This window comes from Antechinus flavipes, chromosome 2 (assembly GCF_016432865.1).
Source record: "Antechinus flavipes isolate AdamAnt ecotype Samford, QLD, Australia chromosome 2, AdamAnt_v2, whole genome shotgun sequence".
Lineage (NCBI taxonomy): Eukaryota > Metazoa > Chordata > Mammalia > Dasyuromorphia > Dasyuridae > Antechinus > Antechinus flavipes.
The window spans coordinates 204,498,078-204,519,024 of record NC_067399.1 but is presented as its reverse complement, the minus strand read 5'-3'; the positions used below and the strand labels follow the sequence as shown (position 1 = coordinate 204,519,024).

General features: G+C 34.2%; 1 protein-coding gene across 4 annotated transcripts in view; it reads right to left on the bottom strand.

The window, feature by feature from the left end:
• ASAP2 (ArfGAP with SH3 domain, ankyrin repeat and PH domain 2) overlaps nt 1-20,947 on the bottom strand; it is a 260,499-nt gene that overhangs the window by 78,590 nt on the left and 160,962 nt on the right. For all 4 annotated transcript variants that reach the window (XM_051976086.1, XM_051976083.1, XM_051976084.1 and 1 more), the window contains exons 10-14: nt 16,866-16,969; nt 16,699-16,768; nt 10,713-10,800; nt 1,554-1,602; nt 1,302-1,468 (exon numbers count right to left, since the gene is read on the bottom strand). In XM_051976086.1, the coding sequence (XP_051832046.1) occupies nt 1,302-1,468; nt 1,554-1,602; nt 10,713-10,800; nt 16,699-16,768; nt 16,866-16,969 (478 nt within the window). The remainder of the gene's footprint in view (nt 1-1,301; nt 1,469-1,553; nt 1,603-10,712; nt 10,801-16,698; nt 16,769-16,865; nt 16,970-20,947) is intronic.

The window sequence follows — 20,947 nt, the reverse complement described above, 5'->3', positions numbered from 1 at the left end:
TACTTTTAAAGATGAGGACAATTAACCCTGGACAGATAGATGATGTTATTTTCTGAAGGGTCATACAACTAGGTAGTAGCCAAGATTCACATTCAGATCCTCTTAATTCAAATCCCTTTTGATTTCCTTAGATTAACATATTGGAGGATTTCTTTAAAAAAAAAATTTCTATATCTCTATACACACATACATACATATATACATATATACATGTATATATGCGTGTATTTTTCTCTTTGAAAAAAATTCTGAAGTTAGCACAAAAGAACTCTTTGGTATTTTTATAGTAAAACATAAAATAAGGATTGTATATGAAATGTTGACCTTATATAGATTTTTAAAAATTATGTATGTATGTATATATGTATTCAGTAACTTACTCTCAAAACTGTTCTGCTTGTGCATCCCATTCTTCTGACCTTCCTTCTATTCTTTTCTGTGCATTTTTTGAAAATTATCAATGGCTACTTTTTTTTTTTTTGGAGAAGAGACACATATCTATAATATTACTCCTGTTCCACCCAAGCCCCAATTAAATCCCTGCCCCCCCCAAAGAAAAAAAATCTTTTAACAAATAAGCAGAGTCAAGCAAAGCAAATATCATAATATGGCATAACAGGAAGAGTACTGGTCTGAGTCAGAGAATCTAAGTTTCAATATTAACTCTGCCAATTATGAAATAATAATACTTAACATTTATATAGCACTTTCTATATGCTAAGCACTTTACAATTATTATCTTATTCAATCCTTACAACAACACTGGGAAGTGGGTGCATCTATGTATTAAAGATCCATCCAGCTCTGACATTCTGTCAGAAGGGACTGTTCAAATTCACATTCTACGATTCCCATTCTGTATGTATCTGTATTTTGGTTGAGAAAATATCTCCCATCCTAGTCTGATGAAAGCGAAAGTAAGTGGTCTACATGAAACTCATGAGGTATTTTTGTATAATAGAGCTATTCTATCCATATAAAAATTGAGTCACTAAGCTAAAACGGAAATTTCATTTTACTTTTAGTATTTTATTTCCCCCAATTAGATGTTAAAACATTTTTCGGCATTTGTTTTAAAAACTGAGTTCCAAATTATTTCCCTCTCCCCACCCTCCTCATTGAGAAGGCAAACAAGTTGATATGTTATATTTGTGTAGTCATGCAAAACATATTTCCTTATTAGTCATGTTGTAAAATAAAACATAGACCAAAATAAATTCCCATAAAAAATAAAGAATGTAGAAAATGTATACTTTGATCTTAAAATTAAAATTAAAAACAACTACAAAATAAGTAGTCACCTGGTGCTCCACAGTCACAACAGACATCATTTCCAGTCATCCTCTGGATCTCTGATATAATCTCCTTTGTCAGCTCCTGGACAATGTTATTTTCTCCAGTGTTGTCATCACCTTTAAACGCATTATTTAAAGCTTCTTCCTTGCTATTCTGTAGTACAGACATCCATCTAAAGACAATGGTAAAGGCTACATGTATTACAAGAACAATTTATAATTCTCTCCACACCCGGACCACAGCCCCAGATAACTTACATTTGACACTCCTGTTCATCTTCTGCTTGGAAATGGTACGTTCTATCATCTGTGCAAAAGAAATTTCATATATTGAACAGCCAAATACTGTATCCATGGGTAATTACAAAAGAAAATAGTCGATAATTAACTTTGAGATAATTTTAGTTCTCTACAGGAAAACCAATGATTTTTATAACATCATGTTTTTTTATTGTCCTTCAAATTTCTACCCCAGTCTAGTAATAATTGCACTTTTATAATGTAAATGAACCAACCCGCACTGTTCTACTCAAGCCTATAGATGCTGCTTCCAAAGAATCAAGCTATACACAAAGGACAACGTTCACTGAAAATGAGTTTATGCTATGCCAGTATCAGCCAAAAACCTTTGATTTTAAATTTCTACTTATGTAGTTGGCATAAAAATCTTTATTAAAAGTCTTGTTAACCATTTCTAAAGCAAAACATAATCTTACAGGGTTTTCTGGTCTCTTTTTTAGGTTATTATAAAAAAGCCAACTAGAATAAATCAGAATTAAGGAGTTGCCAGCTCATTTTTATTCAGTTATAAGACAGTTGAATGGTAATGCTTTATACTTCAAAAGAGCAGAAGTCAACATCTTTCAAAATCATAGTGCAAATCTAGTGAAAGTCTTTAATATCAAAAAAAATTTAAATTAAAAAAAATCTCTTGTTTTGCTAAGACAGCAGGGGCCAGAGGGAGAGAGAGACAGACAGACAGACAGAAAAATGAGGAGAAAGAGGAAGGGGAATGAAAGGAAGAAGAAAGAGAGGAAAAGAAGAGGGAAAGAAAGAGGAAAGGAAGGAGGGAAAGAGGGGGAGAGAGAGAGAGACAGAAATGAGAGGATGAGAGTAAGAGAGACATAGACAGAGGAGAGCAAAAGAGAAAAGATAAATGGGGGAGGAGAGACAAAAGGAGGCAGAGGAGACAAGAGAGAAAGAGAGAGAGAAAAAGAGAAGGGACAGAAAGGGGGAGGAGGAGAGACGAAAGAGTTAGAGAGACATAGAGACAGGGAAAGGCAGAGACATTGTCAAATTCTAAAAATTGTGGAAGTGAAATAAGTTGAATGCAGTTGGTATGAGGGGGTTGTAGAGGCAGTCAAGAACTAAAGGGCATCATTTATGCCATGGGTTTTTACATGGCTCAAATTATTTGCCCAAATATTATCTTACTTTATACTTACATATGATCCTGGTACGATAAGGGAGGTAGTATTTTCCTATGCACAGATAAAGTAACTGAGTCATGAAGAAATGACAAAGATGATGTGACACACCCCACATTATAAACCTAGGTTATGTGGGAGCCAAGTCTAGGATTCAGGTGTCCTGACTTCCTAAGTTTTCCAATTTACTTCCAATCCTGAAGATTCCTGAAATTATATTTCCCCCCTCATTCTATATCTCCATGATCAATTTTAAATAATTAAGAATATAAATGAAACCCAGTATCAAGTAAGGAAAACTTGGATTTAAGTTCTGCCTGTCACATTCTGGCATCTGACCTATTGAACAAATAACCCACAAACCATCTAAAATATGGTAAAAAAGTCCAGCTTTCTTGTGTGAATTGTCTTCCCCCATGAAACTGTAAGCTCCTCTTGGGCAAGGACTGTCTTTTTTTGCATTCGTAGCCCCAGTGCTTAGCAGAGTACCTGGCACATAGTAAGAACTTAATAAATGTTTACTGATTGATCAATTGAGCAGAATGGATAGTAGAATATTCCTCACCAGGAAGTTTCTATACTAATGAATTGAGAGTTCTGGACCAAAAAAGTTTTTTAAAAATAATAAAAGGATAAAAATGTTGTATAATTAAGGTAATTCAAACTCAGCAATAACAAACCATGTTTTTCTGACCTAATTGGCAGTTTCTGAATTTTTATAAATGATTTAAATTCTTTCCAGATCTGTGAGCCCCTCAGTTATTGAAATATACCTACATGACACTACTATGTACCAAGACAAAATAAACCCACAAACACTTCTGTATTCATATTGGAAGACTAAACCATATCTTGGGAACCTACATCCCATCCATCCTGAGCTGAGAAATTTTCATTTCAAATTAAGCTTGTCCCTTGTTTGAAGGGGAAATACACTATGAGAAAAGCAAGATTTTCCCTCCTCTGTGCCTTGCAAGATACATTATTGTGCAAAAAAGGACTCAGTACAACTAGAAGGAACATTGCTACATAAATGATCTTAAAGAATGGGAAAGATTAGGAAAAAAAAATCCTCTAAAGATGTGATGGGGTTTTGAAATTGTTTCCTCAGGATAAAAAAAAGCAGTTTTACTTTTTTAGAAATCCATAAACTTTATAACTTCTGTCATGTGCAGAAAGCATCTATATGGCAGAAACTCCAAATGTGACCTCAATTAATGATCAAATATTTCCTAAGCATTCTACATAAAAATGAGGACAACCATTGTATGATACATGAGAATAAGGATAATCAAAATTAGACAGTCAACCAAGAGCTGAGAGCTAGGAGGAACCTATATATAGAGTCTGGTCCAGCTTTGATACTAACTAGCTATGTAATCTTTGCCAAGTCACTTTCCTTTCCTGTGTTTTGGTTTCCTCATATATAAAATAAAGAAGTTGAATTAAACAAGTTCTAAGTTCCTTTCTAATTCTCTAAGTTTACAGAATCAAACCTTTTAAAGAAGTAAGAAAAACAATGAATGAAGGGGCACAAGATGGAGCTACAAAAGAAACTTCTAAATTTAAATTTGGATCCCATCTTAAAATCTCGAGGCAGAAAAGAGCTCTTGAAAAAACAACAGTTTTATAACCCTCTTCACATTCCAGAGATCTTCTTATATTTCTGCCTGTCCTATTGCTATATCTGATTCAGAACGGTAAAGTTCTTGTGGAAGTCAGAGAGAAAGGAAAGGAAGAATTTACAGTAAAATATATGAAAAATCCTATTCAAAATTCCTGATTCCTCTGAAAATTTTAGTTAAGTACAGCTTTATATGAAGGAATAATAAAAGGTATGATAAAATGGAAAGGTTCATTTGAATGTCATCGTTTTCCCCCCCCCCCCCCCTCTCCTCCTCTCTTTGTTCTCTCCATCTCTTTCTTTTTAAGGGAACTGCAAGAAAATAGAAAGTATTAGAACATAGGAATTGACAAAGGAAGGATCCAAACAGATTTTGACATACTATAATACTGGGCAAAATCTAATAAGATATCATTTAGTAGGGAGATAAATATGAAGTCTTAAACTTGAGTTCATAAAATCTGCTTGGGAAAGATATTGCTAGCAAATAGTTCACTTGATATGGAGGTTTCTATGAACTACAAACTTAGTACAAATCAACAGAATTATACAACACCCAAAAAAGCTAATGAAATTGCAGTCTACATTAAGAAAGGAATAGTATTCAGATCTAGGGAAATAATAATTCTTCTATGCCTTGCTCTGATCAAACCATATCTGAATTATTAATTAAAGGAGAAGACTAGACTAGTTTTACATATAACATATATAATGAAATATAACAATCTGGGTCCTTTGAATTTGTTTTATTTAATAATATATTGGGAAGGATTCTAGGAAGACAGCAGGAATAGGTCAGAAAATTCTAAGCTCTCCAGATATTCCCCATAAAGAAGACAAAACTCTTTCAAGGCAAATATGGAATGCTCAAAAACAAACAGGAGCTGGGGCAGAATAATGCCTCCTGGAACAAATGCAGAAGATCCTAAGAAAGATACCGGACCAAGATTTGGCTCTAGTGATGAGTAACCAATTCCAGGCTAATTCTGTTGAAACAACAAGCTGCTAGGCCTGGGGTTTGGTGATGTACTCTCGCCTAGTATAGGAACTTTCACCTACCTTACAATGTGGGGAGTAAGTGGTCTGAGTTGAGGAAAACTGAGGGAACTTCTGCTTCTCACAGCCCTAGCTGAGAAAGAACCAGCACATATTGGATAAGTGCAGAAGCAGTGGGGCAGGAATGCAGCAAGCAATTACAGGAAAGTAAATTCTTAGTTTCTGGTTCCACATCAGAGAGAACTGAAGGAGAACCTGAGGTCAGAGGCACCATCTTCCCCACCACAGGACTAGAAGTGGTCATACTAACAAATTCTTATTTTTTTTTAAAAAATGAGCAGGTAAAGGAGAAGGAACCCAATTAAAGAAAGTTACTATAGTAATAAAGAAGACCAGGATTTATCTTCAAGGAGGAAATTAAAGTAAGAAACTAAAGTTACCTAGAAGAGTAACATGAAATGGTTACTTGCCAAAAAAGGATTCAGAGAAGAACTAAAAAAAAGACTTCAAAAATCAAATGAGAGAAATAGAGAAAAAATTTTTAAAAAATATAATCCAAGAAAAATAAGATCATGAAAAGAATGTCAACCAATTAAAAATGAGACAGAGAGTTTTAGGGAAAATGAATCTTTGAAAATTAGAACTGGGCAAAGGGAAATCAGTGAAGTAGTAAGAGACCAAGAAATAATAAAACAAAATATAAAGAATAAAAAAATTAGAAAATATAAGGCATTACATAAGAAAAACAGATTTGGAGAATAAATCAAGAAGAGAAAACACAAGAATAATTGGACTAACTGAACATTATGACCAAAAAAAGAATCTTGATATACTAATACAAGAAATAATCAAAGAAAATTCTCAAATAACACTTCAGTTAAAAGAAGAGGGGAAAGTAGAACTAAAAAAAAATCTACTGATCACCACCTGAAAAATATCCTACAAGAAAAATCTACAGGAACACCCCTGCTAAATTTCAAAATCCCAAGATCAAAGAGAAAATTGACAAGCAACCAAAATCAAAACAAAAAACAAATCCAACCAAAATAATCCCCTTCCCCCATCAATTCAAATACCCTGGAGCCACAATTAGAATCATAAAAGACCTATCAGAGGCTATAATAAAAGACCACAGGTCTTGGAATTAATAAAATCAAGGACCACAAGAAAGAGGGTTGAAAATATTATATCTTGCAAAATTAAGTACAATCCTGAATAGAAAAAATAAACCTTCAGAGAAATTACTAGATTTCAGGATTTTGTTGTAAACAAAACAACAGCAAAAAAACACTAAACTTAGTAGAAATTTTGACATGCTATAAAGTAAACATCAAAGACTAATTTCAAGGGACTCAATAAAGACAAACTGCTTATGTTTTATATGTGGAAATGTAAACAACATGTCTAAGATTGTCATTAGTAATTGGATAGTTCAAAAGAAAATCTGGGGTAGAACTGAGTAAGATGTAGTGTAGGAAAAGGTAAAAACAGTAAGTATGTTATATGTATGAGTGTGAGAATGAGGTACGAGAGTAAGAACTGACGCAGAAAAATTAGATCAGGGAGGAGGCTGGTGGTTCTGAAAACCTACTCACACTGGGAATGGGTTTGGAAACATATATGTAGAAGGGTATAAAATGTTACAAAATTTATACAGAAACAAAAGGAGGAGAAAATAGACTAAGGCAGATTTACAGAAGGGTGTCTAGATTAAGGGCAATATCTTATCCTATCTAGAAGTCATTTTAATTTTATTTGCTTTTGTCCTTAAGCTAGGCTATAACCCAGGAAGCTGCTGAAAAGAAAATTAGGAGCAGCTTTCTCAACTAATATAGACTAATCAAATTTATAGAATTAAATATAGCAGAAAACAGAGACATTGAGTTTTATAACAACTGGGACTAGAGAAATCAAGTGTATCAAGAAAATTGTTTTTTCCTTAAACATTGGAGAAAAGTAGAAGAGGCCTGTATTAAGCAAGATCCCTCTCCATCTTGCCCCCAAACAACAAGATTTTTTAATTAAAAAGGAAAAAAAAATTAATTCAGATAGTGCCTTAGTCTTAGTGTTCAACTTCCAAATGTTTTTTACCATCCATTTCTGAAATTAGAGGTCTTTAGTTTTTTTTTTTTTTTTTTTTTTTAAGTCTTTAGTTCTTAATTAGCATTAATATCAAGAGGACTTGAAGGTATTTATCCAAAGTTAAAGAACAGATTTTTTAGTGACAATCAGGAGATAAAACTTAAAGCCTTCTACAATTCTAAAACCTATAAGCTTAACTTGGATCATGGAATTTTTTAGAACTGTTTGAGACCTTGAATGTCAGCAAGCCCAACTTCCCAGTTTTACAGGTGGGTGGAACTGAGACTCAGGATTGAGAAATGATGCTCATTTTTTAATTTTCATAAAACTAAATTAGTGTAAAATCTGGGACTGTGCTCCAGGTTTCCTCAGTCCAGTATGCTTTCCATTATACTAAGCTGCCATGACCAGTACAATACTGCCTTGTGTAACCTCCCTGGGGAATCAGAAAAAGGATCAGAGACCAAAGGTTTAAAGCAGGGGTCCTCAAACTTTTTAAATAGGGGCCAGTTCACTGTCCCTCAGACTGTTGGAGGGCCAGACTCTAGTAAGAACAAAAACTTTGTTTTGTGAGGCTTTAAATAAAGAAACTTCATAGCCCTGGGTGAGGGAGATAATTGTCCTCAGCTGTTGCATGTGGCCCACGGGCTGTAGTTTGAGGACCCCTGGATCCGATAAGATGTTTAGATGAATGGGAATGGAATAAAGAGGGAAAGGATGTAGGGAGAAGATAAGGTGGGGATCCTTAGAAGGGAGGAAGTTAAGTAATAGCAAGGCAGGCTACTGGGTAGAGTAGCTACTGGGTGGGTGAAGAGGAGTTAGCAGATACAGAAACAAGAGAGACACAAACACAATTAACACAGATTAGGAATAGAATTTATTAGGGAAAAAAAAGTAGGAGTAGTAATAATTGATCTCAGACAAAGTCAAGGTTAAAAAAGACTAATCAAAAGAGAGAAATCTATATTATATGTTAGCCATATTAATATTGTTTTAGGTAGTATACGATTGGAATATTGCTGTGGCCTAGGAAATGATAGTGGATTCAGAAAAATAATGGAAACTCTTGAACCTAAGAAGGATGACGTTATTTACTTTCAGAGAAACAGGAGGAATAAGTGAAGTACAATCTCACAAAGATGTATATGAATGTGTATGATGATGGTTACTTTTGTATATATAAGTGTGTATGGATGTATGCATGCAAGAATATACATGTAGCCTGCCTAAGGGAAACAGGGAGGGAAGAAAGGAGGGAAAATAAAGTTAAAAATGTACAGCAGAGAACAAAAGAAAACCTATAAGGAAGTAAAGAAAAGATGGACAGTTCTGAATACAATGTGTTCGATTATTATATATGCTTTCTTGAAATGGAAATGTGTTATATATTTTGAATCCTCTTATGTTATTAAAAAATTGCTGTTCACATGATAACTTTTTCTATTTTGTATTCAAAGTTTAAATGAATAAATACATTTTTAAAAATGAGACACCAAGATTGATTAAAGGAACTGAAAATGTTTAACTTGGAAAGGAATCTTCAAGTATTTTCATGTCTGTGTAAGAGAGATAAGCCTGTCTTTTTACCCCCAAAAAGAACTAGGAGCAAAGGGTGGAAATTGAAGAGAGATGATTTCAGATTTGAAGTAATGAAAATTAATAACAATAATAATGTTGACAATGTATTTCAATATAATTGGTCACTTTTATAATCTTATGTATTTAATGTATTGAAAAATATCATTCTGAAAAGAGCTCAAAAGATTTCACTAGACTGCCAAAGGAATCCATGAAACAAAAAAGGCTAAGAACTCCTGAACTAGACAGTATGTCTTTTTCTAGCACTAAATCTTATGAAAAGGATCTTAGGTATCTTTTAATTCAATTCCTTCTTCTTATTGATAGCAGTTTTCAAAATGTAGTTCAAAGTCTTTCAGGGGCCTAAATTATTCTTAAAATAATACTGGAATATTTTAATTACCAATATAATAATTCAATAGATTATTCCACATATACAAAAGGTTGTTTCATAGTAGTTTTAAAAAGTATGAAGGAATCCTAAGGACAAAAATTTTGAAAACTTCTGCTGCAGATGATGAACAAGAAAAAACTTGACTATTTTAATTATATATTTATTTTAGTTCCTTTTAGGTTCTTTGACTATGAAGTCTATATCAGATATAGGAGATATTAGAAGTAAAAATTTCCCCCTTCCCCACTTTCTTTCTTATCTTAGTTACATAATTCATGAAAATTCTTTTTCATTTCACAAAATTGAACTATTTTATCTTATGATTGCCTCTATCTCTTGTTTGGTTAAAAATCTTATTTATAACTATAGTTTTGTAAGATACATAAATTAAGTTTTAATTTTTTATATTATGACTTAATATCCATTTAGATTTACTTGTGATAAATGGTATAAAATGTTGTTCTTAATTCTAATTTCAGCCAAACTATTTTTTTTTTTTTTTTTTTTTTTAGCTTTTTGTCATAATTGTCTCTAGTCCTCTTTCAAGGGAAGAACTAAATTATGCTGATTTGGAGTAAAAAAATAAAAGAACTATAATTATATTTACTTATAATCTTCTCCACTAAAGTCAGAATACTTCCTATAAACCCATCTATTAAATTGTACAAAGGTTGCTACTAGTGCCAATGGAGCAGTACCCAGAACAATGAGACCATGCATCATTAAAATATTATATTTCTACCATTTATCCACCTTCAGGGATAAGTACATGTTGATTGAAAACCACGAGCTGGTGAGTTATGTTGTCTGTAGTTATTTACAAATCTGAATCAAATGCTTTTCATAACATCACAGATTGTTACTACAAGTTATAAGAACAATGAGCCTTGTTGCTATTTTAATTAAGTGCCAACAACACGGCTGAAATTTAGGTCTGATTAAATAGCAACCACCTAAACTGCACAGAGAGAGTTAGTGGATCATGTTGGAGTATCAAGATGGCAAGTGGATAGAGTGTCAGGCTGGGAGTCAGGAAAACTCATTTCCCTGTGTTCAAATGCAGCCTCTAATATTAGTTAGCCCATCTACCTCAGTTTCCTCCTTTGTAAAATGAGCTGGAAAAGGAAATGGCAAACTACTCCATTATGTCTGCTGAGAAAATTCCATATGGGGTCACAAAGAGTTGGACATGACTAAACAACCATAAGCTGCTATGTTGCCCAAAACAAGGGAACCCTTGAAGCTAATATCAAAAAGCCCCCCTCCCAACAACTTCCAATTCTCCCCATCTCCCAGGGATCTTGGAAAAAACTTACGTGATATGAGGTCAAAACACTTTTTCTCCTCTGGATTTGTTTTCACTTGGCAGGTTAAGAGATTGAGCTTCGCAGGAGGACGGTTAGCCTAAGACAAGACAAAGGAAAACACAAAATAGTATTTTTTAATAGTAGACATGCCCTATTATTTTTAGTTTGCTAAATAATCCTTAGAATAAATTATATTACAAAAACCATTTCTTAAACATTTATTACATATATGGCACCAAACAAGCAATAGGAGGATACAAAGTTAGGACATGATCTTAGGTCTCAAGGATCTGTTAAGTGTAGAAGGCACAAGATAATAAGTATGTTCAGAGTCTTTTTCTGTGGATTCTTGTCATCTAAGATCTTCCATTCAAGGCATATATTTGTTTCTATGTGATTTAAATAGATATGACCATAACTAAATTTCTAATAGCAATAAGTATAATCAGTGTATCTATTCCAGTTCAGCAGATCCAGCCATACCTGGCTGAGTTTGAAATGTTTTGCAGCTCAATTTTAGAGTCATTAAGTCCAAATACTTGCTGATGAAATAGAATAGCCACTGAGTGACACAGACCTTCAACTCTCTTTTCTGGCTGAATTAAAAATGCATTTATAAATGTAAACACACTACCAACTCCCAGCAGGGAAAGAAAGCTGAAGAGTACGCCTTGCAATAATTATTGCCTTCAGACAGCACAAATGGCAGATAAGTAATTTTCTCTTCTTCTTGAAGTGATGACAGATAACAGATCCATACTTCTAGAGACTAAAAAAGCTTTCAAGAGGTGTCTTTTAAAGCAAAGCACCTCTGTCATTGAAGTTTCAACAAAACACCCTATATTCACACATCTACTCATGCACGTTAGCTACAGAATTTAAAAAGAAGAAAAAAAGAAAAGCATCAAAAATAGCTATTTTCTTCCCTTTTCATAAAACATCATAATTAGTCCACCAGAATGGAAAATAGGAGAAGGATTTACTTTTATTTAGAAAAAAAATGTTTTAAAATAGCAAAACAAACTAAGATTTCTTCCTGTGAAACATACTATTCTGCCCTTCAGCCATCTCCCAGGTTTTTAAAGAAAAAGCCAAAGTAAATAATTTTAAAATTTTGCCAAGTTTAAATAGATTACAACCTCTGGCCATCATATTCCATGAAAGAAAACAAGAAAATCCTATATAGATTTATTTACCTAGAATTCATTCATTCAACATTACCAATATAATTTAATATGTTGAGATGTGAGATCTCTTCCCACATACAAGTACATCACTATTCGAGTATCTCACCCAGATTCTATTCTATAAACTCTCCAGGAACAGTAGTAAGGACTTATGGTGTTAGTTATCTCAGCTGATATCAACATTTTTTTTTTTTAATTTCTAAGACAGGTTCCTAGAAGATAATAGAATTTCAAGCTTGAAGGTTTTTACAATACATCTAGTCCAACTCCCATTTTACAGATGAGGAACCCAATATTCTTCCTTCACAGAGAAGTAATTTGCCAGAGATAATTCATGTCTGAGTCTTCTTTTTGAAAAATGTTCTGTAAAGTGCCTAAAGGCATTCTTTGTACCTTTAGGTATTATCTGAAATGTTACAATGAAGATCTTTAAACTCAAATAAATTTAGACCAGATTCATGCTTTTTTTCTACAAGTCAATGTCCACTAACATTCACACAAAATTCTACAGTGAAGTAACCTTACCCTACCTTACCATGTTACTTTATCGTTTTATACCTGTGAAAACTATGAATTTCCTATTTCCTATTAGATGTTAAGAGGCTATATGCTTATGGGAATTTCTGAATATATTATACTGCACAATTATTGCTGGTATTTGCTAATCCTAGAGGTATACCTCATTCACATGGGTACTCCCTCCCACAGTGCAGAACACAACTCATATGTACCTCACATCCTCTCTGATTTGAGTTCATATCATCCCATAAATCTTCTGCCAATGACTCATTTAACATGTTGGGAGCTGCCTACTTCTAGGGCATCTAATTATTTTGTGGGGATCAGCACACTGCTCAGGCTTCCTATCTATTCTTATTCCTTGCTCACCTCTCATGATCAATTAACTATCTTCTGATTAAACTCTCCTAGATATTGTATTCTAAGCAAATTCTTCATGCAAACCATCTTTGGTAAATCTGCATTTTTATTCTTTGAAAAGTGCAATGTTTCATAAATTGCTGCTACAAATAATTAGGAGAATGGTACTGTTAAAAAGATGGGCTTTTGGTCTTGGAGAACCTATGGTCACTCGTGAAATATAATCTAATAGTACATACATTGGGAATAGTAATATGGGAATGGATAGTGGTAGCTTGCTAAACATGGATAAATTATTGATAGTTGGAAAAATGTACTGATTACATCTGCAACAATGGGTCACTGTATTGATAGTTGCAAAGATGTTTATCAAAATAATTATTTTAAATTTTAAAAATTCAATTTTAGTTCAAAATTTTAAATAAAATAAATATTTTAAATAAAATATTTCAATTAATCTCCAGCTCCAACTAATAACAAACTATATTCCTTCATTTTCTGGTTCACAAAACAAATTTTCAGTCTCTTTAGAAAAAAGTCTCATTAAATTAAACATTTAGGGTAAGGGGAAAACATTTTAAAAACACTTCTGTGTGTTATTCCAAACTATGGACAAATAGATCTCAGTTAAGCTTAGTCCTGATTGGATTCCCTATCCTAGTTAAGTATCCTATCTAGCTATTTTTAAGTGATAAAACTTGTCATATAGAACTAAGACTGGAGATAGGAAGAAGGAAATGTTTATTGACCCAGCAAGGATCATATATTTAAAAAGAATACAATGTCAATGAACATTTTTTGTTTCTGACAATGTAAGAAAAAAGAAAATGCCTCCTTGTTACTAATATCACAAAAAAGGCCAGGAATTGTTGAATTACAATGCTAATCTATCCCTTCACAACCTACTTCTAAATTTTTTAAAATAAAGCTCAAATTTCTTTTCATAATCTTCCTGAACCTATCACTAACCCAATTCTGGAAAACTAACAACAGGGAATAATGAGAGTTATTTGACCTTAGGGCAAAGTCATATGGTAACTATAAAGGAGGCCAAGGATCACTTCTTGCCAGCATGGGGAAAACAAAATTATTAGCCTTAGCCAACAGGGAACCCCAAATTTGAGCTTTAATATTCAATGGTAGATATCATTATCCCTCAGCTAGTTGGGAGGAGGTGATGAAAACCAATTATTTAAGTCTAAGTTACTTGCCAACTTCCAAGAAAGAACTCCCAACATCACAAATATAGTTTCTGATTCTTTCTCTTAAAGAACTGATTTGCAGCTGTGTACCAGATCCTGCTCCTAGGTGCCTATTTAGACAGCTGCACTGAAAAACAGTCCTTTTTCCTGATTGCAAATTAACTCACGAAGGAAACATTAAATATGTAATACACATGTACATTGAAGAGAAAAAACACCAAGCCCTCAAAAACACTTTTCCTTAGCACTGGTGACTTGTTTTACCACCTGCAATGTCTGACTACATAAAATAGCAAGTGGAGGACGGAGGTGAGTTTCTGACTTCCAGCAAATGTACAATGTTGAGGAAGACAGCACTTTCAGAAGTGGAAGAAAAAGAACTCAGTGACTGTCAGGGGCATTGTCAGATTGTCCTCTTCATTTCTCCTGGCAAAGAAGGAATCAGACAGATTTTATAATGAAAAACTCGCAATCTGCTTTCTCATCTTTGGCATGCCATAGCTACCTCAATCTGTTCAATCCAGAAGCTGCTAGAGGCACAGCCAGAGCTCCCTACCAAACTTACTGAGGGGCAACATGTTCACAGAGTAGGGGAATCCCTAGAGAGCATTTCCTCTCCAAAGACAAAGCACTAATTAAAGATGCAACTTGTATGACAAGCTGAGTTCTCGGCTTCCTAGTGATTCTGGTTACATTTATGTGAGAAGTTAGAAACTGGGGCATCCCATCAAATTTTAATAGAATCCAAACTATCTTCTGATGGAAAACTCAAATAAGGGACAGTGATGTCTAAAAACCTCATGTACCTAGAACAAAGAGAATAATCAGATATTCACACAATTCAGAGCCTTGTTTTTACTTGTGTTGTGAAAGAATAATCATTTATTAGCTTAAACTAAGATCCAGAGTCTTGATTATTCCCTTCACAAGTATATGAAAATGTTGAATGAGCAAGAATCAATACTCCCCAAATAAGTGTGAAATTAAATCATGTTGTTATTCTGATAGACTTTGTAGATGTAGAATTCAGTCAGCTTTACTTCAAATAAACAGATATGATAAGATATAAATTCAGTGTATACACAAATACATACTTATACCTTGACATTCTGTCTATAGTACAAAGCAACATAAAATTCCTGCTTCTCTTCTAACTTCACCAGTGCCTATCTATATGGGATTTAATAACAGAATTAGCTACAGAAACAAAATGATTTTCTAACCTCTAGAGCTATTCTAAAGTGAAATAGGCCGACTCTGAAGACAATGGGCTGTCTTTCAATAAAGTCCCTGAATTAAAGGCTGGAGCACCATTTGTTAGGTATGCTATAGACAGGATTCTTGTTCAGGAAGAAGTGGGGCTACATGGCCTTTGAGGTCATTTCTGTGATAGTGATGTGTGAAAACTGGCTTCAGGTAGTAAGCCAGAGAAGGTAACACAAAGATGTAATGTGGATTGGGCAGTTTATTTGGAATACCTAAGTTGATGATATTCCATTCATAGTAGTCTTCTATAATTCAGACAAAGAAAATTCTTCCCTGCCCCAAAGAGAGCATTTTGTTACAGAACAGCCAGAGGAAAAAATTATGAAAAAAATGAACAAAATAGAGATCTCTCATGTTGAGAAAATAATCATATTTCAGCCCAGAAACTTGTCAGGAAGAGGGGCAACTGATGGACAGCTCCCTCACTGCTTGTGTAAGCAGTAGACTGCAAAGCAAGGAAGGATCATCTTAGGTTCTTCAGGATAATTTGGCCCCCTCTGGTAATTCTCAAGATTCTTCAGCTAAAAACAAAATACATTCAACCTGGGGCTACTACCAGTTTCTAACCAGAATCCTCTATGGGTGATCTCAAATCAATGAATGGGTTGCCTCAGAAAATCACTTTGAAATATAACCTTGAGAAAGTTCTGGCTTATTGACAGATGAACCCTGTTTTGGATGCCATTACTGGGCTTCTTCTGTAAGTCAACATGAAATACTACATGAAAACAGATCTAATAGACAACATGTTTCCCTTTCACCAGAAAAGGGAACTGCAGTTCATCATTTTCATCATACACTAAAAATGGGAACAAAACCAAAACTCAATGAATCTTTTCAACAATGAAGTCCTTTTTTTGGTTGTTTGCTTGTACCTGTGCCTTCACTGGTTTAGAGAACTTCCATTTAGGACACTCATTCTATCAAGGCAAACCTATAGCTATTCTGAGGCATCCAGGTGGATAAGGTACTAGGTTTGGAATCAGGAAGAATGGAGATCAAATCTGGCTTTACTCACTTACTAGCTATATGACTTTGGGCAAATAACTTAAAAATAATTTGCCTCAGTTTCTTCATCTATAAAATGGGAATGATAGCACTTACCTCACAGGGTTCTTGTAAAAATCAAATGAAACAGTATTTATAAAATACTTAGTACAGAGCCTACTCTATACTAGGTATTATATAAATATCAGGTTTATAATTGTTATTATTATTATTATTATTATTACTATTCTACATATTCATCTTAGCTATCTGAAACACTGAGTGGTTAAGTGACTTGTTAAGAGTCATATAGCTATGGAGAATCATTCTGTCCTTCAGTTTTATAACTTTAAAAATACAAGCCATGTAAGATTAAAAAAAAATCTTACATATTTCAGCCTCGTTAAAAAGTACAAATATATGCTAACATAAGAGAACATGGATTTTTTTTTTGGGGGGGAGGGAAGTACTTACGGTACCATGGGATATTGTCAGAAAACCATTTTTAACTGAGCATTTCCTTTTTTGCCATACTTTTCTGATCCTGTTTAAAAAAAAATGCAAAAAAATTAGTGTCAGTTTTATACAAATAGTGTAAAAATCACCAAAAAAAATCTATTTTTGCAAAATGCTTGACTCACCCATCACTTTTCTTGTAGAGATTACCATTTCTTTCAGTTCCATGTTCTTTATTTCCTTGAGGTTGGTGTAAACTATAGGTTGTACTTTGCCGAATTTGCGAATCCTAAAGAATAGTGAAGAAATCATAAATTAATAGATTATTATCAAAAGAGACTTCAGAAATCATGTATTGTAATCCCTTCAATGATTTTAGTCCTTGCCCAAGCCCAATTAATTATTTTTAATTACAAAGACTTCCTTCAAACAAAAACAAATAACTTTTTCCTTTTACTCCGTGATACACCAATTCAGATCAAAGGTATTTTTTTTATTTCATATTCTTTACTAGTAAAAGGAAATGGAAGCTTATTCTGAGACATAGAAAAACCTATAGGAACTGCTCAACACAAAAGGGGATGTGGGATAACACCCAAATCTTCCTGGCCACGTACTGATCTTGATGTCATAAGATGTCAAAGAAAATAGCTTATTAAGGTTTGTCTTAGGTCTCTGAGGATAAAATTTCATTTGATTTCCTGTCATAATTTTTTTTCCCATTCCTGCCCTACTATGAAAAAAACAGCCCTTAAAATCAACAGGACTGAACAGAGTGAACAAGTGCATTTTAATAATACTGAAGTTCTATCCACTGGGTAAGTAGACAATCTGGATGAGGAATTTCACTTTAAACTAGAAATCAAAATTGGGTTTCATGTTTCATTTAATTGAATACAGACTAAGTTTAGAACAGCTGCTTTGGGGAGTGGGATAGGGAATTCGTTTGGGAGAAATACAATGCAGCCCTGATGTAGCACTGACTCAGATGACAGAAGATGACATAAATTTAGCATCCACAGTCAGCATAATTATGTGATTTTTTTCCAGTTTCAGCATTGCTGATGATTCAGTATCAAGTATGTAATAGGGATAAATATGCACCTTCCCCCATGATCCCACTACCATTGACAATATTTTAGTTATCTAGTCCAGGAACTTTTAACCTTTTTAATGTGGGTTGTGGACCTTTTTGGCTGTCTGGTGATGCTCAGTGATCCCTTCTCTAAATAATATTTTAAAATGCATAAAATGAAATTTACTGAATTACAAAAGAAGCCAATTATATTGAAATATAGTTATAAAAAGATTTTTTAAAGTAAGTCAGAACCCAAGGATTTCTGTGCATAGCCAACAAAGAATCATACTATAACATCAAGTAAGAGCTCACTCTAAAAATACTTGTATACATAAAGAATAAAAACATGGCTAGACAAATGGCCAAGTAAAGGGAAAAACCTTGAAGTTTTACTAGATTGCAAGATCAGTATGAATGAACAGTATAAACAAGCCAACTACATAAGACAATTGAAAAAAAAAAAAAAGACCTGAAATATAAGTGAAGAGTTCTTTACTGGCTAGCATTCAATTCACTTTTTCAAATCAATTCAAATTAACACAAAACATATTGAGTGTATAAATAACTGAGGGTACTTAGTAGAGGAGTGAACAGAGCAAGTTAGTAATAGGAGGTGAGTTCTGGAGATGAATTTTGAAAATGAAAATACAGACTAGAAGAAAGGAGAGCAGAGGACATTCCAAGAAGGATGAATTAAATAAGTAATATACAGAGAAATAGAAATAAGCTGTTAGTAAGATGAATCTAGTTGGAAGCCACAGAAAGAAGAGATAAGGAATTAGATGGGATAGCATAAATAAGCAAGTTGACACAAGGTCCTGGATGATAGGTTTGGATTTAATCCAAAGACACTAAGGAATCATTGTATGTTTTGAAACAGGCAAGTATCTAATAAATATGCTGGCTGCTGTGAAGAGGGCAGCTGAAATGGAGAGAGATGTATCTGAAAAGATAGAGAAGGGGCCACTACAAAGCTTAAAAAAGATTGTGTTGAAATAATTGACAGAATTTTAAATTCTATAGAATTCTCCTCTCATATCTCCTGCTCTCCCTGTCCTATTTCTGATTGTTACATACCAAAAACTCAAACCAATGGCCTTCTCATTCACTACTTCTGATAAATGAAACTGAAGAAATCACTAAATTTTGATGACCAAGGACATTACAAATTTATGTCCTCTGCTCTCAACTGGACCTGCTTGGCAGCAGGGCTAACATTTTGTCTCTCCCAAACTGATTGCCTCTACCATTCCCCAAGGAGCTGTTCTAAACTATATCCCCCCTCAAGCCTCTCGGCTGAAGAGCCTGCATCATACTTCACTAGGAACACTTGAGGCTAGTCCTGAAAGCTCCATCTTCTCCCCTCCCCCAGATCTCTCATCATTCAGAAATCTTCCTCCACTATCTTCTTTTTCTCAACTTTCTCAGTGAAGAAGCCCTTGTCCTTACCAAAGTCAGTTAATCCGTCTAGATCAATCCCCTTGATTTCATCCCCTCTCACTAACAGACTGCCTTCTTGCAGTCTTCACAACTTCTTCCACATCCACCTCCTCTTCACTCATCCAAATTGGGTGCAGACTCTGGCTGTCACTCCTAGACTGTTGCAAGAGCTTTGGTTAGTGTTCCCGATTTTCCTAAAGCATAGGTCTAACCTGCATCACACCCAGTCCTCTGGCATTAAGGCACTCAATAACTTGGCCCATTTCTGCCTTGCCAGAATTCTTATACTTTGCTCTTCTCTATCATTCTGTGATCCAGCTCCACTGGCCTAATGTAACTTGCTGCTTCTCTCAGAGACTCTTCATCTCTTGGCACCACACTTTTACACAAGCTGTTCCCCAGACCTTGATCATTTCTCCTTTTATCTCCCACTATTTGGCTACTTTGGATTCATTCAAAACTAAGTTCAAATTCCATTTTCTTCAAGAGGCCTTTCCTAATCCCAAAGATGCTAATATATTGTCTCCTTTCAGATTGCTTTTCATTTATTCTGTACCTAGGTACCTATTTATTTACATATTGTCCCCTCTTTTTCCCCATTAGAATGTAATTTTCCAGACAATAAGGACTACTTTTGCCTTTCATTGTCTTCCTTGCCTCTGGCACATAATAAGCACTAAAAACATGCTTACTGATTAGAATGACAAATGGCTTGGATGGAGAGAAGGCAAAAAAGAAAGACAAGTGACCAATGATACGGTCAGTTTATCAGAAGGATAGTAGTCCTGATGAAGACAACTTATATTTTTAATTTTGAGGGTTTTCTTTTTAGATTAGCACTACCAATACAAATCTTCCTGTACTCTGTAAATCATACCCTAAGAAATCATACCCTGGGTGCTAATTATATGGATGCACAGCCAGTTTGTGTCAAATAGAGGCAAAATTAGAACTTGGGTCTACTGGATACAAGGCCAGATCTCTAGCCATTATACCATGGTGCTTCTTATTAGCTTATATTTCTATATAACTTCAAAGTTTACAGAACATGTTTCACATGCCAACCCTATGAGGTGGGTAGTAAAAGTATTACTGCCTCATTATACTGAAAGAAATGATAATTAAATAAGCAATTGTGGATATTAGAGAGATGCAGGACTTTTCCCTTCCTATTTTCTATAGTGAGATTGGATTTAACATTCTCAATCTCGTTCAGAATCCATCCAACTGGGGAAGCTTATAATGTTCTCTATTCAGGCTTGATGGGTGGGTGAGTGGGTGTAGATTCCTTGAACAGATTGTTTGAGGTTGGAGGTAGTCTGAGAGTAATAGTGACAAAATCAAAACAAAAGTTCTCATTCCCTTATTAGAATAGATCCATTTCTCATCACAATATTAATTGTTAACCAATCAGAGCCGATTGAAGTATATTGGGAACACCCACTTTTCCAAGGGCATATAAGTAGCAAGAGGTCATCATGATTCTTCTTGGTTTACAAGAGAAGGCCAAATGACGATTCTTTTATTAACTTTTTGCTAGTCATAATAAAATGATTAATTACCCAGAAATTACATTTATTTATTTTTTATTTGTCACAATGCTAATGAGGAAGCATTGCAATTCAAAGAACTAAATAATTTGCCAAAAGTTACACAGCTATTAACTTATTGGAGAGAGGATTTAAATACAGGTCTCCTGACTGAGTTCAGCACACAAAAGGAAAACTTGCAAGACATAACTGACCAAGA